This window comes from Anthonomus grandis, chromosome 12, assembly GCF_022605725.1.
Source record: "Anthonomus grandis grandis chromosome 12, icAntGran1.3, whole genome shotgun sequence".
Lineage (NCBI taxonomy): Eukaryota > Metazoa > Arthropoda > Insecta > Coleoptera > Curculionidae > Anthonomus > Anthonomus grandis.
Window position 1 is genome coordinate 14349251 of NC_065557.1, and position 24424 is coordinate 14373674.

At 29.5% G+C, this 24424-nt stretch overlaps 1 protein-coding gene across 1 annotated transcript in view; it reads right to left on the reverse strand.

Annotated features, from left to right (window-relative positions):
• Positions 1-24424, reverse strand: part of LOC126742861 (lachesin-like) — a 260367-nt gene that overhangs the window by 110768 nt on the left and 125175 nt on the right. The window contains exon 4 of the mRNA XM_050449679.1: positions 1281-1491. Coding sequence (XP_050305636.1) covers positions 1281-1491 — 211 coding nt within the window. The remainder of the gene's footprint in view (positions 1-1280; positions 1492-24424) is intronic.

Here is a 24424-nt window from a genome sequence, read left to right on the forward strand (position 1 = left end):
AACCATACCAAAGATCATTAAATTGCGTACTTATATATAATGCTTGGATCGTTGAATTAAAAGAAAAAATACTGCAAGCAAATAGGAATATAATACAAATAGCCTTGCTCTAAAAATTTACTCGTCAGTTGCCCTAGGGTAGTTGTTATGCATCCAATTTGCATGTAAAAGGTCCCGAGTTTAAATCCGCTCAAAGTGTGACCTTTTTTTATACCTTACTTGGGCTTGGGTCAAAAAGAAAATGTCAGTCAATAAACGGCCGTGATGCTTGTATTTGGGTTGGGGAAAGTGAGGAATCTGCAAATCTTCACAAAAATATATAAGAGACTTATAATTTTTCTATATTTTGAGGTTGTAATGTAATTCTAGATTTATACTAATATTAATTTGTTATTATATTCGTTTTTTCACTACTAAGAAAATTTGTTTCCTTTTGTAGTTAGTCATCTATTTAATATTCTTGTATAGCTCCTCTTTTACTATAGATTCGTAACGATTTTTGAAGACAAATAAGTAATATTAATAATATTATTTTATTATTTCCTTTAAAACTCAACTACAATTTTAAGAGCATAGCAGTATGGATAATTTCATTATATTGCAATTTCTCTTGTTTAATTATATTTTCTTTTCAAACACATCGATCTAAGTAAAATATGTAAGAGAATGATTTAATGGTGTTGGTCATGACTGCTACCGTGTTTGACTTTTTTACTTACAGTAAAAGAGAATTTCATGTCGCTGTTAATCTTGACAAATTATAAATTAAATTACAAATAAATGTCAGTTTTACACTAAGTTTCAGTGGACAAAATTACTTTTTAACGCACTGCAAATAAAAACAACTGCAAAATCTTTAAAAAGTGTGTAAAGTGATTTATAGTCTTCTTTTACTACGACGGTAGTAAAAGATACCATTTATAAGAATAAATTTGCATAACTTAAATGAACTTGGCACTCATTTTATAGGAAAGTTTTAAAAATATGTTTTTCAAGTCTTTTCAGTTTATTGGCCAAATTATGATTTATGCTTTATCTCACTACAATATAATGTATACTATACTATGACTCAGATCAAACAACTATACTTTTAAAAAAATCTTTTAGAAGACCAATACAACCTTTGGAGAAACCTAATTTAAAGTCCATTAACTCTCCAAAATTATTATTCATAGGATGTCCATTATTAATCCATGGATATTTTGACCTAGTTTGGACCAATATAGGAGATCCGATGTGTACTGTTTAGGAATAATTTTTATAATAAAAAAATTACTTACTCGTTACTTTTAGTTCAACATATATGCTTGTTGGAGGATGTGTGGATACTTGACACTCATACAAGCCGGCATCAGAAGGTTGTACATGTTTAATTAATAAACCCCAGTTTTGTAGGTGCCTCACGTGTTCTACCATAAATCTATCATCGGTATTATAAGTCGCTACGCCAACAGTGAGGAGATGATAGTCTTGTTTTCGGATCCATGATACCTAAAAGATATTAAAAATTCTTTTAAAAATGAGTTAGACCTTAGGTCTTATCTTATAATATTAAAAGTAACATTAAAGTAAATTCCCTGTATAGAATATTGTAAGCTACTTTCTTGATCAATCAAAATCGCTAAATTGATTTTTTAACTTGTTTCTATTTACATTTAAATTTTGCAAGTTTAAACTGTATATTTAATTCATATCAATAAAAAAAGGACTTAACGAATTACTCAAACACTTCTAGAGATTAAGTAACAATTTGATGAATACATTATTTGCTCTTAGAGGTACTGAAAATCTAGTTAAGCTAAGAAAGTCTATCAGTTTTGACCATTTTAGAGTTTTTCACACCACAGAATATTGAGTATTACACGTAAAATTTTCATATGTAAGTTCTATGTGTTGGTACTGAAAAACGTCCAATAGGTTTTATTTGAAAACTTTGCCGAAAAAAGTGCCGTCCTATTCTTCTAATTACAGTAATATTTTTTAAAAGAATATATATCTTACTATAAAAAATACTGCTTTTTTTTGTCAATGAAACTACGTTATTACACCAGTATAAAACGAGTATTAAACTGGATCTTTTGGAAAAGTTAGAGATCACTAGGACAAAAATGAGGTCTTGATCTGTGTAAACGACGTTTTTAATTTCGAACCGGGTTTAATTCTTAATAACATTAAATAATGCAAGCTTTCTATATTCGTATGTTGATTAAAATTACAACATCAGTATGTTATCTAGACAATTGCTTTAGCTTTTTGATTTTAATTTTACTTCTTGTGCTTTGGATTCCTGTACAAATAAGTGATACCATTTTAACGATAAAATATTTTAGTACCTATAATCTATCCATAGTGTTTACGTCTTAAAGTTGTTGCTTTTTTAACATGTACATTTTAAAAACTGTTGATCAGGTACTTCTTTTTATTATATTTGTTAATTTAAATAGGTTATACTATTTTATTATTTTTATTTAGGTCTGATGATGATTACCTTTAAAGGTAAAACACGGGTAGCCAATTCTTAATATTAATATAAGTTCAAGACTATTGACCATACTTGTAGTTTTTTGTAATAAGTAGGTTTCTAAGAAAAAACGACTACTTTCAAAAAACACTGGGACCAGCAGCTCATCTTAAAATTGATAGGAAGTGAGCTGTTTTCATTTCAGTTATCAATATCGCCTAAATTTAAAAAACTGTATAGACTATTATGCTTTAAAAATGTTAGAGGTAACTTTGGTAGTATTTTGTGGTTTTTCAAAGTCTTTTAATATGAAAGAATTACGGGGTATGTATCAATGTAGTCAGAAGATTTGATCTGAAGGGCTCATATTTTTTATCAAATAAAAATAGGCTGGGCAATACTTTTTCAAGAGACCATGGTATTCTGCATGTGTTTATTTTAAATATAAATGATTTCGTAAATGTATCAATATTACCTTGATCTGGACAAGGTATAGAGTGCATGGTGCTTATTATTATTTATATAAATGGGTTATTTGGGATACCCTCAGAAGTTCGAGATAGTTTAATATATTTTGCAGATGACATGACATTGATTGCTACAGGTACTATACTTGGTTGAAAGTAACAAAAAATACAGAAAATGTACTACACTAACATATAATGGTGTCTCTAAATTTGGTAATTCGACAAGCTGGTGCATAAGTATGACTGCCATAGTGCTACTCAGTACCAAAGCCTACTCTCATATAATAAAAAGTTACATCAGTTAATGAATGCAAGGACGTTGGAGCAATACTAAACACTAACCTAAATTATTAGACACTTATTCAGTATATTTGAGTATGTGTTATTGCATTTTTGTAATTAGCACCCTGTTAATTTGTATTAAAACCACTTATTATACAGAAATACTTACTAAAGGTCATGCATCACTTAAGTATTTAAAGATGCAGAAGTGCTAAAGGATAACCATATTTATATCTAGTCTGCAGTAAGATTTATACCAGAAACGAAAATACTCCTATATCTATAAATCATGAACTGTCGACATGAAAAGTAAATACGGCAGCTGACTTATAAGTACTAGAATCACAAAATACATTATTTACACGAAGTGAAAAATGTTCAATGTATTACTAATACGGCTTTTTTCTTACATAAATAAATTAAAACAGTGGTTAATTGGTGACAATTTTTTCTTTGTTTAACGGGTATATTTAAAGGTTTATCAAAAAAATAAAAGTTACTTAGTAATACCCAAGGATATTTCAGTATTTTTGCAGATGACTGCGAAATGATGATGTTCTATGGTACTATAATAGCAAGGATTCATTAATAAGATTCAAGGACTTAATAAAGGTTGGCAACGGTGCGCAATTCTAGTCTTTTATCCTTGTGAATATCGAAGAAACTAAATTAGCAGCTTTAAGGAGAAATTTAAAGAAGTTATAAAAATTTAATAATAATAATATTAATAATCTGTTTGTTTTCCAAAATTTTACAATTAATCACAAATAAGTACTTACAAATAAATGAAAAAAATCACAGATGTTGCGCTTATGGGCAACCTATCAGTAATATTTTTTGTATTGTACTACATTAAGCTAACTAATTAGAAATGGCATTTGGATATTGTGTCTTGATATCCTTAAGGTCAGATATCAATCTACAAACAAACCAAAAATCTAAATAACAAACACAAAACAATAACGTCTAAATTCGGGATGTTTGACAATTTAGGAAAAATTCACAATTAGGTTTATAGGGGTCGAGTTTAGTATATTTCAATATAATTTTTATTTTATTCATAAAACTTTTTTTTAAAATTTTTCTCACTAAGTCGTATAAAAAATGGCGATTTTTTTTCTAAATCTATTTTTGTAGTTTTAATTAAAAGCGTTTTTCTCCAATAATTATATTTTAGAGATCATATGACATTTTTTCGCTTTAAACGCCTTAGGACCAATAAATGTAGAACATCTTTTTCCAATATTTTTTTGCCCTTTTGAAACTTTAACTTTTTTTAAGTGATTTCTTGTAGCATGGGGATCAGTTAATGGCTCTAAACTTATTTTATTTTTAGAAATGCGCATTATATAAAACCCAGACAGTTAATGGTTTCTGTTTCGGGAATTGAGATTTTTAGATTAACCACTCGTTAGTGATTCCCAATCTAGAAAGCTTATATATTAAGATGTGAAACTAATATATTTTGTTTCCCTTACATTAAGTAAAAGTCTGCTATTTAGAAACCTATCTGAAATATTACCAACAAATCTCTTTTAGCAGTATATTTTAAACCTTGCTACATATTTGCAGTATGCAAAATTATACTATTATGACTATTAACGTAAATTATAAAAAGTAGAAAATCTAACTCTGTTCCCTGAAGGACTCCAGAAGTTAATTTAGGACTATTACTGTCTACCCCATTTACTTTTACATACTGATAACGATTGGTAAAATAATTTTCTATTAATATTTTATTACAAGTTCCTCTTATACCATAAGCCTCAAGTTAATTTATTAGAATTTTATGGTTATACACTATCAAACGCTTTCGATAGGTCTGCAAATATATAAAGAGCAGGTTTATTTTTATCGAGAGCATTATATAAATCTGAAGTAAGCTTAAAAATTGCGCCTTCAGTTTATCTTTTTGATCAAAAACCAAAATGGTTACCAAAAATTATATTTAAAATTTTTTTTTTAAATTTACAATCGCCATTTTTAAATCTTTGGAGGATTGAATGAAGGAGATTTGAGCTGGTCGAAAATTATTAGCATTAGCCTGACATCCGCTTTTGTGTAAAGGTATTATAATTACAGCCTTTAGAATATCCGGAAGAAACACCAGTGATAAAATATAGGTTAATAATATGAGGAGCAACTTTTCACAACGCATTTTGTCCAAATTGGACAAAATTGAGCTTGAAGTCGATTTGCAAATTAATTATTGTGTTCTACAATGCTGTAAAAATGAAACGTTTCAGACGGCATTATGTCACTGTGTAATCGACGTGCCAAGTATAGGGTTCACATCAAAATACATTTTGTCTACAGATGTAGTCGAATCAAAACGCATTATGTTATTTCGCAACTAGAAGGCGCTGTCTCGAACAAAACAGCTTATATAAGTTTTTACAGTGGAACAGGTGTATATTCTCCAGTTACATTCTTTAAATAAAATATTTAGGAACTAGAAAGTGTAGGTGCTAAAGTGCATTATAATGGAAAATTTAACTGTCTCAGTATTTCAAGAAGCATCCTAGCAAAAACAAAGAGAATCATTTTTTATAAATCAGACAGAAAGGAGCAAGATAAATACTGTCATAAAAGACTGTCCTTTTTAATGGATGTTGCTCAACCAAAACGCAGCCGAGTTCGTGGTGAGGTGAGGAAAAACAAGTCACATCACGTTGCAGTAGAATATTTCCTGATATCTACAGAAAAACAAAGACTACCTGTATGCTCCAAGTTTTTTGCTAAGTTGTTTGGGGTCGGTCAGCGAAGACTAAACACAGGAATTTTATCTGAAATCGGGATCGTAGAAAAACTAGGAGGAGATCATAAACTTCGGAAATTTTCTGCAAAAAGAAAGCAAGTGTACGAGTTTATTTCAAATTTGCGAGGTTGCGAAAGTCATTATGCACGAAATAAAAGCCGTCGACTTTACTTGCATTCATCTTTGAACATAAATTGACTTTTTCACCTTTATAATACTATCGTTGAAGACGAGTTGAAAGAAAAAAAACGTTTTTCGTAAAAATTTTTTGAGACAAAGTTTAATCTAGGGTTTGGCTCTCCCGCTTCCGATACCTGTAGCTATTGCGCTAGACTTAAAAGTGAAATTCAGTCTTGTGAAAATGGTGTTATCAACAAGGTTTAATTTCAAACATTGTAATTCACAAAAAAAGAGCCAAAGCTTTTCATACTTTGATGAAGCAAATCCCAGAAGCAAGCAATACGTACGTGTTTGACTTTGACAAGTGCAAGCAATTCCCAAAGTCACTATTGGTAAAGCTTTCTATTCCAGACAGATTTCATTTTACTCTTTTTGTGTGACTGATGTTGCAACTAAAATCCCACATTTTTATGTCTGGAACGAGGCACAAGCTGCAAGAGGGGCTCAAGAAATTTCTTCAGCTTTGATAGACTTTTTAGAAAAAGTACATATTGAAGATTCAGTAACGCAAATTAGGCTTTTTGCGGACGGCTGCGCAGGCCAAAACAAAAACCAACACGTCATCCATGCCTTAACATACTGGCTACATAAAAAGTCCCCAAGAAACATAAAACAGATAGTAATATATTTCCCAGTTCGCGGCCACTCCTATTTACCTGCTGAAAGGGTATTCGGTCGTGTTGAGAAACATCTACGAAAAACTGAAGAGGGGTTTAGCCCCATAAATAACATCAAAGAAGAAAAGAAAACTGATGTGCGAAAGCTGCTTTGTGAAAGATTTGGACAAAACTGGGAATTTAAAGTCCCGCTTTTTTCGCTAGTTTTTTGATCATGCCTTAAACACCACGACGGAACCAGAAGCTGAAATTCCAGATCCTGCAGATGATGTAGGTGAAGAAAATCCCATGTGCGACTGCCTCGAAGAAGACCCTAACCAGGAACAAATTTGATTTTTTTTTCAAGTGGACTTTATATGTTATTAACATTAGTATCATTTTGTAAGTTTGCATTTTTCGAAGAAATTAAACAAAAACAAAAAAAAACATATTCCTGGTACTTAGTTGACATTTTATCCTTAAAGTCGTATAATTTCACTACCAAAACCAGTTTTTTGTAAAACGAATAAATTGGAACAAACAGCATTATGTCCAATTTTGAACGAAACAAAACGAATTTTATATATTGTTACGAATCAACACGCATTAAGTCCAAAAATTTTTTCGTTTTTTCCAGATTTTCTAATAAATATTGATTTAACTGAGATAACTTAATGGGTTTTTATGTTAATTTCTGTCAAAACAACTCCATGTTGTAAAAATATATAGCAGGATTTAAAAGAAATTCGTTTTTCGTCAATACCCAAAAAAGTATTTTTTGGATAAAATGCGATTTGAAAAGTTGCTCCTCATATATGTTAGACATGCTTATTTTTTAATATGCTAAATTTAAGATACCCTTTTTTTGCTTTTTTTAATTTTATTTGTGATTTTGTTGCTTAATATCTTATGGTTTTAACCTGCTGATTTTGCAGTTGTTTAGGATATTTTATATACATATAACCTTTTATTTACGAATTAGAATGAATTAAGGGTGCCTAGTTATGTCATTTATATAGGAATGTTAATTTGAAAGCGTAAAAATATTTTTTATATTCTGTATTTTCATCAATGACATATCCATAAGATCCACATTTATGTCGCCTGTTATAATATGCGCTTTGTACTTTAACATTTTGTAAATAATCATTAAAATCCCGATTGAAATTGACTTTACGTAAATTTGGTGATTTATATATATATAATTTATTATAATTTTATTTCTTTAATTTCTATTTTCCTGTAGGGTAATCTTCAATATTTTAATGAGACCAATATTTACAATATTGTATTCATATTTAATTATTTTTTTTATAACAACGACTTCATCACAATTATTTACATTACCGACATTGTAAATAGTGTTATACCAGTTTTTATAAAAGAACTAAATTCCCCCTAATGAGTTTCAGTTAAAATAATTATTTATAAAAGACTATTTTAAAGTTACAACTGCACCAGATTTCTGATAATTTTTATTAATGATACAAATTTCATAAACATGTGACGGTCTTGAAAACTCTTTATGTATTTTGACGTTAGAGTGCTAAATGAATTAGGTTCTAGAGCAGCAGTGAGTTTTGTAGAAAGTTATTTACGCTGTAGCTGTAGCAGATAATATCCATTTAATTTTGTTATTAGAAAGATGTTCAAGGATGTTTGTCGTAAAAGTCCAAAGACACATGTTGACTTTTATCTAAATACCAAAAAATTTCATTATGCAGTTTATTTTAGCAGATTTTAAGTTATTCTGGTAGCAATAACACTAAAAATATCACAAGTCTAAGCAAAACTTTATTATCTTAATGGCTATTTTAAGATGTGTATTTATTTCTTAATTTTTTTGGTTACGAAAATTATTAAACATATGCACATCCAATTTAATTATAAATTAATAAAAATACCTTTCGACAAATCTTAAATTACAATGGAAATTACGAATATTGCCCAACACCGTTTAAAACCAAGATATTTCATAACCTGAGGAGTAAATCCTATTAAATATTTATTTAAATATATACAGGGTGTCCCAAAATTACATCGCAATATTTTACCAGCCGTATCTTTGTCTAAAAATAAGACAAAAAGTCCATATACAGTATGGTCCAAAAGTGCATCGTTTTTAAGTTACAGGGTGTTTTATAAATCATGTTAAAGATGGTTTTTTGTTAATATATCCGGAACGCCTAGTTGTAATCTTTTGAAATTTTCAACTTTTACTATTGGTTTTATTAAAAGCTGATATTGCAACCATTTTTGCCAAAATGTATACAGGGTCGTCAACTTTTTTTCTAGCAACTCCGTGATAATTTTGGTATTAGAATTGAAAAGAACAAACATTTTTACATAAAAAAGGTGCTCTTGTCTAATTTTGATAGGAGCTTCCGTTTTCGAAAAAATCAATTATTAATAAATCATGAATTGGTATTTCAAAAAGTAACTACAAATAACATCTTGTAAAATAATAGTTGGCTGTGTTTGTTGACAATTAGTTTATTTGTTAAATTTTGTTTAACGTTTTGTTGATATTTCACATTTTTTAAATTTTCTTTGGCAAAGTAAATTAGTTCTTTTTTGTGATTAATTTTTCAAAAATTATGGATAGATTTACAAATCAAGAATTAGCTGACATACATTTTGTTTATGGTTTATGTAATGGCAGTTCTTTAGCGGCTGTCCGTGAGTATCGCCGAAGATTTCCCCTAAGACATGTTCCAGATCGTCAAGTTTTTTTAAACACTCACCGAAATTTATGCAATAACGGAAGTTTTCAAAGAGCTCGTAGACAAGGCAGACCACAAGAAGATTATAATTTAGAAAATGTTTTAAATGTTTTTGAAGAAAATCCGGGGGTAAGTATAAGAAATGTGTCAAGAGCCACACGTATCCCTCGCTTTATAGTAAGTAATTAAAAAAATTACTTATTGTTACGATAGTAATTTAATTTTTATTAGATTGGAAGAATGCTAAGATCCCAAGAGTTACATCAGTTTCATTACCAGCGGGTCCAAGATTTAGAGCCAGACGATTTTCCGTTAAGGATCCAATTTTGCCAATGGGTAATTAATAATTCAAACTTAATTCCTTCCATTTTATGGACGGACGAAGCCACTTTCACACAAAATGGTTCATTTAACATGCATAATATGCATTTTTGGGCAGATCAAAATCCAAGAGCCATAAGGCGTAGTAATTTTCAAAGAAGGTTTTCGGTGAATTTGTGGGCGGGATTAATTGGGGACCAACTTATTGGCCCGATAGAATTACCCAATCGGCTAGCTTTGAAGAATTATCTTCATATACTTACTATACATAACTTGCCTAACTCTTTTAGATCTAAGTAAAGCATTCGATACCATAGATCACCAAATGCTTTTGGCAAAACTGGACTATTATGGTTTTTCGGCAAATGCCATAAATTTTTTTAGCTCTTATCTTAAAGATCGGTTACATTGTGTCCGAACGGTGAATGATGGTGAATTTAAATTTTTAAGGTTTTTGTCATTTAAAAAAGGGGTGCCTCAGGGTTCCATATTAGGCCCCTTAATTTTCTCTTTATATGTTGCTGATATGAATCAGTGCATCGAAAATTCTAAGCTGCACCAATTTGCTGACGATTCTTAAATTTATAATTTTTTTAAAATATCAGACGTTCAGGTGGCACAGAATAAAATTAACGCCGACTTAAATCAGATTGCTTTGTTTGCTGAAAACCATAACCTCAAATTAAATGCTTCAAAGTCATGTGCAATGTTTTTTTTACAAAATAAAAGTCATCTTCTAGATTGCATGGAAAATTTTAAAATTAATATTAATGGAACAGCCATACCAACCATTGCGGAAAAACGTAATCTAGGGGTTATATTCGATTCAAATCTCAGCTTTGCCTCCCACATTAAGAACAAAATTAAAATTGCTTACGGTCGTTTAAAAAACTTATATCAATACAAAAATCAGTTACCATCAAACACCAAATATTTGCTTTGCAATTCGCTTGTACTGTCTTTGGTGGATTATGCGGACATTGTGTATGGCGACTCACTAACCGCATCTCTGTCAAGGACGGTGCAAAAACTGCAAAATAGTTATATACGTTTTTCCTTTAATATATCGTATAGAGACCACATTACTCCTTATCTAAATTCACATTTTATATTAAATATGAGAAATAGAAGGAAGTGTCATATGTATAATTTAATTTACAAAATAATTAAATCAGGTCAGCCGCCATATTTAAGAGACTTATTTTTTCACCATGATTATATACACAATGTAAGAAATCCAAACTTAATTAGAATTCCATTTCATCGAACATCAGGTTTTAAAAAATCATTCCAGTATGTAGGCATTCATATGCGGAACAAGTTACCGGATTACATTAAAAATAGTTCACCAAAGAAATTTATTGCATATGTTAAAGAAATTCTTCTTAATTCTCAACTAACATAGGCATTTTAACAAATTCACACCACCAAATTTTTATTAATTATAATTACAACCATATTATTTTTGAGTTCTTACTTTTTAAATCAACACTGGTCTTGTTGATCTTGCAGGCATAAAAATAAAATTTTAAATGGTTCATTTTGGAATATCTATTCATTTTTGCGTCGTGTTGCCCTGGTTTTCCAGCCTCGGCTCGTGTTTTTTGCCGCTCTTCCTCCTCTCTGTCTATTGCACAGATGGTACCTATATTAATGTAATTGATAGAGTAAATTATTACACTATATTTTTTTTTGTTTTTAGCTTTTATATGTTTTTAGGGTTTAATAACTTATTTTCTTAATAATTATAATTGGAAAAGTCTTTATTCTTCTTTTAGTTGTAATTAGGTTAGTATGTTTTAACGGTCTGAGCAGCACATGCGCGCTAGCTCGTGTATGTGTTATCGGTTGTTTTTATAATCGCAGTTCAGTCCGCATTACTCTTAGCATTGTGTAAATTCTTGTAATAAAAAAATGTAATTTTCTATGTACAATGTTTAAGTGGTAATAAAAGTCTTTTGAATTTGAATTTAAATATGCTGGAAAATAATTTTGTGGAGCTTCTGGAAGAAGTTCCTCTTATCTTACGCCAAAACATGATTTTTTAACAAGACGGAGCGGAGCGCCTGCTTATTTTGGTCGCAATGTGCGTGAGTGGATGAATAACCATTTTCCTGAAAGTTGGATTGGTCGAGGTGGTCCTATAAATTGGCCTCCTTGATCTCCAGATCTAACTTCGTTAGATTATTATTTATGGGGACATTTAAATGAGTTGGTATATGCCGTGGTGATAAATACCCATGTACCCATGAACAACTGATGCAAAGGATTAATTGGGCTGTTAATAAAATAAAGAGAAATCCATTTTTTGTTTTAAGGGCTACTCGCGCAATAACGCGTAGGGCAAGATTGTGTCTTCAAAATGGAAACCACTTTGAACATTTGTTGTAATTTGTGCTTTTTTGTTTGGTGTTTTTAAGTTTTTTTTACGTAATAAATTAATTGTTCCTTTTTTTTTTACCTATTCAATTACATTAAAAAAAAAACAATTGAACTCGAAAAACAATCTTTGATCTTAAATAAAGTTTAATGTTTTATTTGTGATAGTCTTAGGTCATGTTTATCCCCAACGGATTTTTAAGATGCTTTTTAATTTTATTAACTGTTACCAAAATAACTTACGCGTTCTCTTTGCAAAACATTTACATCTAATTTTTTCGAAAACGGAAGCTCCTGTCGAAATTAGACAAGCGCACCTTTTTTATGTAAAAATGTTTGTTCTTTTCAATTCTAATACCAAAATTATCACGGAATTACTAGTAAAAAAGTTTTAACAATTTAAACTTTATCGACCACTTATTTTACATGACCCTGTATACATTTTGGCAAAAATGGTTGCAATATTTCAAAAGATTACAACTAGGCGTTCCGGATATATTAACAAAAAACCATCTTTAACATGATTCATAAAACACCCTGTAACTTAAAAACGATGCACTTTTGAACCATACTGTATATGGACTTTTTGTCTTATTTTTAAACTGGTAAAATATATCTAATTTCGGGACACCCTGTATATGTAATATAGTTATGACTCGAATAGCTTATGCTTATCAGCTTAACAAATATCATGTATTTATTTAAACAATATTGTTTCAAATTTGTCTTCAAATAATAAGCATAAAATTATTTTAGGCATCACATATTAAATTGGCAAAAGCTGGAAAGACTCCCATAGCCATAAGAAAATATTTACCAAGTAAGTATCCGAACAAACTCTTGCTGAGGTTATTCATAAGCTTATATAATTTGTACCAAATAGCATATTTGTACTAAGAAAAAATAGTTATCGATCTATTTTATGAATAGGCAAATTATTCGAGTAAAGAATGTTCACAATAAATTTATCTCCAGCAACTAAATTTCTATCTCTAATACACGATTATTTTAATATTTTTTTTGCTTTATCAATTTAAACAGGCAGAATGGAAAGCCGTCCAAAAAGTAATAAAAACGTCCATAAATGCTTAAAAATGTAAATACTTCAAAAAATTCTTAAACGTTTTCAGGATTTATAGCGTAACATCTAATACGTGTCCCAAAAAATCTACATAATAGGGATCAGTTAACCGTTTAACGAGGTATTATAAAATATTACTTTAAAACTGCCATACACTCGCGGCAATCTCGTGCTCGTTAAATGTTTCCGATCCATTAAACTCGATGAAAAGTTTTAAGTGTCGCTCTTACGAAACAAGGAATGGATATTAAGTGCCTGCTTTTTCCTTTTATTTTCATGCTTTAATTTTTTTTTGTCGAGCCAACAGGGAAAAGCCGAATGAGAATTATCATTCGAAAACAGAATTTGTGCCGGTTTTGGTCTGTTGAAAATGATTACGTTTTTCGCTTTTTGACGGTTATTCGACTTATTGCTTAACTTTGCTTTTGGCATATCCCCTAATTAAATTAGAAGAAGTTTACCGTTTTCCGAAGATTTGAGAATAATAGATAAAATCTGATTTTAAGTATTAAAAGTACATATTGTTTATTTTAAAAACCTAGGGAAATAGTGTCTTTTAGCGTTAAATATACATATAATGTTTGACAAGTTGATGTTGCTGTTCTTATTTTAATATTAAAATAATAAGCTGTGCAAGAAACAAAGGCTTAAGTAAAATTCACCGGATCTATTTATCAATCGTTAAAGTTTTCACAGATACTATTGACTGATGCTGAAAAAAGGAAAATTGGCACATATATCTGGGGATCTCACCAAACAATTATTGTGCCTAAGAAAAGGTAAAGTTCCGCATGTATTCGGTATTTTAACTGGAAACTGGTACTTTAAACTCTGTTTTTATATCCTTAGTATTGTGGACAAAGCGAAGTGCCATTGGTATTGCGAGAAGAACAGACCACGTTATTATAAGCAATCAAGACCACTGAAGTATCTGGCAGTATCAATTTGCACAGATTAAAGTGCTTTATTTGCTTTTCCAAGGTTATTGGCCTCTGGTAATCCTTTGTGGGTTACGACGGGTCCTCTACTAGATATAGATGTTGTGCTTATAGGCACAACAGCTCCCTTGGCAGGCTAATGCTCGTTTATTCTTATGCTCTCTGTGATGCTATTATTAATTTTTACTTAAAAAAAAATCTTCTTGCTACCGTTATTATTATTTTTCTATAAGTCTTTTAATTTTCTTTGTTTTCTCTACTTTTTCATTAATTTGTAATAATTATATATGTAAAATCCCATAATAAATAATAGAAGAATACTCGTTAAAGCAACACATATTTTTTTAAGACAAAACTATTCTTTAAGCAAATGTATTGTATTTGTCTGGACTATTTTTTTTTTATCCAAATTATTTATTCCTATTTTAAGTTCCTATTTCTAAATTCCATAAAGACATTTATTTAAAATATGTACATGTGTTATTATTTAATTTTAAGTTTCATAAATCTAATATTCTTACAAGCTTTTTTTAATGTCTTATATTTTTGTGTTTTTTTAAGGGTTTCATATTTTTTAGTTAATAATAGCTTCCTTCTTGAAAATTATTACAATATTCGCTGTGCTCTTTTACCTTAGTCTTTATTTCTTTTATATTATTACCTAGTTATTATTTATGTCTCCCTATTCTATTTCTAAAATGTAAATTACTCTTTATTTTTCTTAGTCTATTTTTTTATTTTAAATATGTTCTTGTGCCATATAATTTTAAGAAAAATAGGAGAATAACGTGATTTTCTATACGTAAGCTTCAAAAGAAAAATAAATGTATTTATTTATTCCATTTTAAAATCATTTATAAAGTCAGCTCTTTTGCAATTAAAACAAAAGTTTAAAACATCGGTATTTGTCTTTCATTAGAATCTTTTACGTACTTTTTACGTTTTTTTACTGTTTGTAATTATTTCATTCTTATTTTCATTTCTATTTGTTGTTTCTATTTGTTAATTTTTTTATCTACTCAATAAGTTAAACTAGTTATTTTAAATTACAAGAGTTTTAAAATATTAAGGATCACTGTATACAATAGAAATAACATTTGTAAGAAGTTTTGAAAAATAAATTAAACAGATTTAAAATATATACATTATAAAAAATATAAAATTAAAAATAAATACAAAACATGCATATTTAACAAAATATCAAAATATTTTTGACATATTTTTTTAATAGAGAAATATTCCAAAAAATATTGTACAGTAATTACATTGTATTTGCACCAACTTATATTTAAACAAAATTTTTAAATTCGAATTTTCTTTTTTATAAAAGTAAACAATAGCATCGTATTTTAGAGCCAAATCGAGATAATAGTTCCAAGGTAATAAGGCTAATAATTGAAAATACTATTAAAATCAGTAGGCATAAAAATAAATTCAAGATTTTTTGTTTTTTATCATGGACTTTCAAACATCAGTTAAAATTTGCATTTGCAACAAGATGTTAAATGCAAAAAATATTTGCATTTAACATCTTGTTATTTAGAAAATTTCAACTAGTTTAAGAAGCTTTTTTCATGTGAATTATTATTTCCAGGCAAATACTTTTTGACGCTACTGATGTTATATTTGAACACGAGTCAAAGAAAAATATAACAAGTTAGTAAAGGAGATTTATTGTTCCTTCTTTCTCTCATTTCTCATTAATTTTAAGTAATTAATTGCTATTATTAGTTTTTTTTTCCTTTTATATACAAAAGTTTTATTTATAAGATTATTTTTATTTATTACAATTATTAAAGATTATAATTAATTGTTCCTCCAAATACACTTTTTTAGCCAATTTGCATTTAAACAAAAAAATTATAAAAAAATTCTTTAATACCCTCAAACATTTGTCGAAAACTTTTTACCGTTAAATACAAATATTTGTAGGGATTACATCTCTCCAACAAAATTGATTATTCGCGGATAAACGGGAATAACTAATTAAAAGTTTCCCAATCTATAGGCGAATTATCAGCAGTGTCTAATCGGGAGTTTTTTTACTTAAAAAGTTTTAATATTGTTTGTTAAGGGCCAAATCGTATAAGAGGCTTATCAGATTGCAAAACGCTTGCCGCGTACGAGTATTTTGAGAGATTAGGACAATTAAAAAAACGCATATATGTTTTTGTGAATGTTCTTATCATAAAATCATGTTATAAAAGTCTATTGTTAGTTTTAACTTGCTCATACAATTTATAGTTACTTGCTTATACAGTTCTAGAATTTTACTGTCAAAATGAATTTGGCTTCAGTCTAGTCTTAGAAACATAAACCAATAAATAGTTATTCAAAATGTAAAAGCTATTAAATTGATCAATAACTTAAAAAATATTACAATTATTTTAAAAGTGTTGACTCAGCGATGGCATAGCCATGACAACAATCCCGACATCTGTTTTTATAGCTAACTAAATGAAAAAAAATTATTTGAATAAATTTATGTTTTTTTCCATATCAAGGTAAGGTTGTTGTACATGGTTAAAAAGGTCTCTTTATGTGCCATTTTATAACGTATAAATCCAATATAACGTTTTTAAGAAATACCAAAGTCGACTATAATTGCAAAAAAATCTAAAATGTCAAGAAAAATATCGTTAACGTTAATCGATTGGTCATAGTAAATAACCCAAAACTACTAAATTTTATTACAATCGGATTGCAGATGGCGACGATATTGCAGGTTTTCTAAAAACCTAATTTTTAGATTTAGCTCGGTATTTTGAAAATCTCTATAGATACTGCGAATCTTAATATCGCACCTGATTGGGCTTGAAATAGCATAATTTTTTCCCCACTTAACGGAAACTATATCTCTCAACAAGTATTAAATAAGAGATGTTCCATCTATATAAAACTTGTTTAGTACAAGTGGTAAACAAAGATGATTTTATTCGTCGCTTGCAATTTGCAAAATTACGAGTCAGTGAGCGACTGATAATAATTTCTTACTTAATGTCTGATTGTCAAATTAACATAGTTTCTTCTTTAAACATTTAGTAAATTGCCATAATTTTTGCTACTAGTCTGATACCAATTAAAAAAATGTTCATGAAGCACATAAATAATACCCACAGAAACTGAATGTATGAAACAATGTACTTGAGCTTATTGCAAATTGCAATCGATCATGCTGTAACAAATATTACAGAGAACGACTCTGAATACAATGAACAAAAACTGATTTTCCAACAAGACAAACCTCTTCTCCATTATGCGCTAGTTACTGAATTGGCAGAAGGAGTGCAATTGAGTGGCTCCCTCGGCCATCAGACTAAAGTCCTCTAGTTTTTTTTTGTAATATGATAACTCTAGTAGTCTATATGGTTCTAATCACTGGGACCAGTTACTAGGACCAAATACTCCTAACTAGAAATTTTTTTTAAAATAATTTAATTTTTTTAGGAGCAATACTATGAAAACATGAATTTTATTGGAACTTATATGTTGCTTGTGATTTTATTTTGGTTTTCTGGTTACTTTGCGCTAAAGAAAGGAATAAACAAATACATATATAACATGTGCCATCAATTTTTTTTGTTTCTCATAATATGGTCCTAGTATCTCCTTACAATTAGTATTTTTGCTAAATAGGACCAATTTTAAAACAACTTTGCTACTTACTGAGTTGTAAATATTATTTTATTACTTTCTGCTTTATTTACTTGCAAAATATCCCGTTGATCATCCTTTTTCAACTTTATAAATTTTTCATTAAAAAATCTTTTATTTATTCCATTGACATTTAAAAGGAAATAACGACTAAAAAAAGATTATTTGCTGGTTCTCTAATTAGGCTTATTCAAGACAATTTCTTGCATAACGAGCTTCGAGGCACGCGGATATTGGATTTTCGAAGCGACAGAAATTTGCCAGCATTTCTTGTTCAATTATTAAATCAAGTTCGGCTATTTATTTAATTATCCTGAAATATTTAAGTGTTAGCTAACAGAAGAAGTCTTATATTAATTTTAACTTAGTATTCACTAGTTATAAGCTTAAAAATATTTATCAGTCTTAGGCGCGAATTGAATAAACTGCCTAAACTAATAGATTTTAAAAAAGACTCTTAAAACCATTATAAGGCTTTTGTGAAATAAATTGTAATTTTAGTTAAACTTTTTTAACAATTTTAACTGCAATATTTTTGCTTAACTCGCAAAACTCTAAAAGCAAAAAAAAACAATTTAAACTTTGCCAAATGAAACTGTAAACCTCAATCTGTATATCTTTGAATTAATTTTAGCCTAAACGAGTATTTGCTTACCGGCGAGACTTTTAAATGACTTTTGTGAAAAATATTATTTAAAGAATGTATAAAGCGAGATAAATTTTTATGTATTCGTAAAGAAATATCTAAATGTTGAAACGTTAAATTTTAAGATTTTTTATAGAAATCATCACCTTTGTATCATCTGTTATCTTAGTGTTCAGATTGAGAACTATCACCCGAAAATAATTCTAATTGAATTTTGCAACATATTTTAACAAATTCTGTTAAAAAAAATTTTTTCAAAAATTCACTACCGACTTATTGTTGATCTACATGAATTTTGCTCTGATAGATCTTGGGTTACAAATCTTTGCTCTTCTTTCATGAAGTTCTAGCTCTAGATGATAGGATCAATTAGATATTATCTACAAAAACTTTACCAAAGCGTTTACCAGATTCGCCATTATATTTAAAAAAAAGTCACAATTTCTTGATTTTTTGATAAAACTGGTTTAGTCGCACCTGATTAATCCGTGGCAATTTAATTAAGATGATAGTTTTAGGTAATATGTTTAACTTGAACATGAAGTGTTCCCAATCTGGGATCCAATCTTAGGTCATACCGTATCCATTTATCCATTATCATAAATTGATCTATGTTTCATGCTATGAAGATGTGAAAATCTTTTGAAGAATAAATTAGAATTAAGATTTTTTTTGCGATTAGGTTTTAATATACCTCATTTCATTTGACTATAAAATAAGAAATATATCTTTTGTTATTATGTTTTAGACCTTGTAATAATATTTATATTTATGCCTTCATTGAAGTGATAATTCTTAGATAGTTAGGCTTTTAAGATATTCTATTTTATTATCAGAAACTTTCGATCATTTGTTATTAACTTTGACATTAAAATTTTGTTTTTGGGCTTGTACAGATTAAAACATATATATGGTTCTATAGAACGAAATCCTTATTTGCTCTATCATAGCAGTTGTTTAGACTCGGTTCAGAAATAGGTTTTCAATGTTTTGGTTTTAATACGTTTGGCTCATATAGATAAAATTTATTCTGCTCCTTTAAATCAGACCACCGTCAAGATTTCAAGGAGCTTCGTTAGCTGTTCCAAGAAAATTATGTTAGAAGTGTTATTATATAGTATATAATTTACCAATGTTTATTAAATTTACTTGTATTTATTTTGTTATATTGCATTTGAAAATAAACATTATTATTATTATTATTAAAGTTGATTTTTTACGGAAACTTATTTACAACACAACTAAAAATTCTTTTCTTTTGTCTGAGCTTTCAAGTCAAGTATTATCCATATTTTGCTCTGAATTAGATAAGGTTATTTATAATAATAATAATTAATCATTTTATTGTTTCAATTAATTATAACAATTTTGCAAATGCAAAAATTTGATTAACAGCTCAGTTATTAGTGGTGCTCGTCAATCAGTGAAACAAGATTCCAGGACAGTAGCGGTAGGTGTAGTTTTAATTGCACCTTCAACTTTAGGTTTTTCTATTTTTTAATTCAGATAAGCCTTAATTATACCATTTGTAAATACAATCAGCGGTTAAATGTTTACTTCTTTGGTAAGTATCTTTGATTTCGAAGAATCATATACTTTTTCTTAGATATAGCTTTGAAAATGATTATTTGTTGCATAATGTCAATTATTTCCTTTAATTTTTAGTATTTGCTAAAAGCTTTATAACTATTTTTATTATCTGTTATAGGTGGGTCATTGTGCTAGATTTAATTAAACTTGCACTGGTTCTATTTGCTATTTCTCGCATTTACATTGTATTTCATTAAAGGCCCAAATAAAAGCCCAAATGTCACTTGTATTTATTATTTATTAAACTTCACACTCATTTATAATTAATACTTTCTATTATTACTTTTATAATTGAAGGAGCATACTACTATTATTAGACTAACGTAAAAATTATACAACTACAACGCTCAACGAAACACACCCACCAATGCATCAAACGCTAGTAAACGATTACAAACTTAAAGTTAATGAGAGGGGGCTATGTTGGCGATCGAGGTCAGAGGAGAATTTCCTGGAACCCAATCCCGGTCCGAAAGAGTATTTCGCTGACGGAATATTTTCGGTGCTATACTTATTGAAATTACGGAACATACCGCCCCCCTTGAAAGTACCACCTTTCAACAACAGAAAATTAACAAAGTAATTTCAATTTAAAACTGCTAATTAAACTTAAATCTACTTACTAATACATAATTATAACTAAATTATTCTTTATTACAATTATATTACAAAGGCAAAACACACAATTTTGCAATGGCACGTTTAAATTCACCATGATTAGTTTTAACTAATACAACACGTGTGACGTTATCACTACCAGGATACAACTTCAACACGCGCCCGAGAGACCATTTTAATGGAGGCAAATTTTCTTCTTTCATTAACACAAGGTCTCCTATTTTAATCGACGGACCACTAGAATGTCGCCACTTAGAACGCCTTATTAACTCACTAAGACACTCTCTCTGCCACCTATTCCAAAAATTTTGTACAATTTGCTTCATGTACTGGTACCTATTTAGTCTATTTACATTTACAGTACGCACATCTGGCTCAGGAAGAGCCACCAAAGAATCCCCTACTAAAAAATGTCCTGGGGTCAATGGTAATAGGTCATTTGGATCATTTGACAATGCACTAAGCGGCCGGGAATTAAGACAAGCTTCAATTTGCGTAAAAACTGTTGTTAGCTCTTCGAAAGTTAACGCAGCATTACCCACAATTCGTTTTAAATGATATTTTGCTTGTTTTACGCTCGCCTCCCACAAACCACCAAAATGCGGGGATCTAGGAGGTATAAATTTCCAATTAATACCATCTTGCAATAAATTATTAATTATTTTATTATTGAATTCACTACTTTTAATTTGATTTAAAAATCCTAACATTTCGTGATTTGCACCCACAAAATTTGTGCCACAGTCAGAATAGATACTTTTACATTTACCACGACGGCTAATAAACCTCTTTAGCGCATTTAAAAAAGAATTGCTTGATAGGTCGGAAACAACCTCTAAATGAACAGCCCGAGTTACGAAGCAAACGAAGATACACAAATATGCCTTTAAAATTTTGCTATTTCGTAAAGTTGATGTTTTAATATTAAAAGGACCCGCATAGTCCACTCCACAATTATAAAACGCTCTAGTAGGCGATATTCTCTCCTCAGGCAATTCACCCATTAAAGTAGTCATATTGTATGGATTTACCTTAAAACATACTATACAATTGCGAAGTACCCTTTTGATGATAGTAATACCTCCTAAAATCCAAAAATTATGCCTTAGATTTGCAAGTAAATTTTGTGCACCCATATGCAAATTCTTCTTATGTTCATAATTAATTATAAGCTTACTGAAATTACAATTTTCCAATATTATAGGAAATTTTTTATCATAAGAAATTGCAGCCTTGCTAATGCGGCCACCAACACGCAAAACAGAATTTTTATCCAAAAAGGGATTTAACGAAATTAATTTACTTGATCGAGAAATAGGTTTATTATTTTGCAAAGTCTTTATTTCATCTGGAAATTCATATGACTGAGATAATTTACAGAGTATTATTAATGCCTTATCTAATTCATATGAAGTTAAATTCCCAATCAGTCTATTTTCTGGCTTTAATTTTAAATTATTATAAAATCTTAGACATAAAGCGGTTACTCGTTTAAGTCTGAAAAAACTTGAAAACTTATTTAATAATTCAAACCTTTCTGTAACTGAGTGTAACATATATGTATTTGAATTTTTCGTATCCGGGAAGCCTTGGACAAAATTCTCCTTGCCAAAAACAGTCGGCCAATATGAAAAATCTTGCCTTAACCATTTAGGCCCTTGCCACCATAACTTGGAATTTATTAAATTATGTACACTGCATCCCCTAGAAATAAGATCAGCGGGATTTTCTTCACTGGAAACATGATTCTAAGTGCTTATTAATTTATTATTTTGAATTTCAGCGACTCGGTGGCTAACAAAAGTATTCCATTTAGATGGATCTGCAGATAACCATGCCAGAACAATTGTCGAATCTGACCAGCATCTAATGTCATCTATTTCCATTTTTAAAGCATGTACCGTTTTTGTTATTAAACGAGAAAGTAGCAACGCTCCACATAACTCGAGCCTTGGCAAGGTTATAGTTTTCAGAGGCGCTACTCTAGATTTGGCACAAAGAATATGAGTATTCACTTCATTATTTGAAGACACAGATCTCAAAATTAAACAAGCACCATATGCCTTCTCGGAAGAGTCACAAAAGCCATGTATCTCATTTTTTATAGAATGCCAATTTATTGCATGCCTGGATATTACTAAATTATTTAAATAGGGTAAATCTTGATAAATTTTTTGCCAATGCTCATAAATCTTTTTAGGAAGGTCTTCGTCCCAATCAAAATTGCCCTTCCATATTTCTTGCATTATTAATTTTCCTAGGATAATAATAGGACCTACTAATCCGAGAGGGTCAAAAACTCTGGATAATATTGACAGAATGTTTCTCTTTGTGACCTTTATAGGACAATCTAGGGATACCACATATTGTAGAGTGTCTTGTTTAATATTCCATATAAGTCCTAATGTTTTAGTAACTTCTTTATCGACTATATACTGCTGTACATTATTAACCTCTTCTTCTTCAAAAATTTCCTTTTTGTTTGACACCCATTTCCTAAGTTTAAAGCCACGTTTTTTCAAAATTTCTGATATTTCATTTTTTAATTTAATTACTTCTTCTACTGTAGATCCTCCGCTTAAATAATCATCCACGTAAAAATTATTTATTATTTCATAACATGCTTTGGGATAATTTTTTTCTTGCTCCTTTGCTGCTTCATGCAAACATCTTATTGCCAAATAAGATGCAGGAGTGGTTCCATAGGTAAGCGTATTTAAACGAAAATGTTTGATGTCTTCATTTGGACTACTTCTCCATACTATTCGTTGTAGATTTCTTTGTGCAGGATCGATCCAAACTTGTCTATACATTTTCTCTGCGTCAGCTCCTAAAACAATGTTGTGCTTTCTAAATCTTATTAAAATAGAATACAAATCATCTTGAATGGTAGGTCCTGCCTTTAATACTTCATTTAAACTGATACCTTTGTCTGTTTTTGCACTGGCATCAAACACTACGCGCAATTTTGTTGTTGTGCTGTCTTCTTTTACCACCGCATGGTGAGGCATGTAATATACACATTCCACATTATTTACTATTTCATTTTCCTTGAGTCTAGACATATGTCCCAGCTCTTCATATTCCTGTAGAAAATGTGAATATTCATTTTTCAATGCCTGATTTGCATTTAGTTTTCTCTCCAACTTTAAAAATCTTTTTTCTGCCATTTTTAGAGAGGAGCCAATATTATTGATATTTCCTTTGGTGGGTAGTTGCACAATAAATCTTCCATCTTTATTATGCTTTGTTGTTGTCATAAATAATTCTTCACACTCCAATTCCTCCTTTTTTAAAATCATTGTTGGCTGAACCTCTTCAAGTTTCCAGAACCTTTCTATTTGTTGGCTAAGATTCTCAGTTACTGATAAGTTACAAAATGTTTGATGTTGACCCTGCTCATCATTATTATCATTATTATTACTGCAGGGTAATCTTCCAGAAATGATCCATCCAAAACAAGTTTTTTGTAATATTGGCAAATTTTCTTCAATTTTAATTTGCCCATAACTCAATAGTTCATAGAAAACTTCAGCCCCAATTAAAATATCTATTTTTGATGGTATATTGAAAAATGAGTCTGCCAAAACTATGTTGGAGGGAATTTTAAGTTTCTCCTTGTCAACTGATAATGTTGGCAGAGCATTAGTTATTTTGTCTAACACAACACAATTCAAATCTATTTGAAAAGAATTTAATTTTGATTTTACATTAATATTGACACATTTAT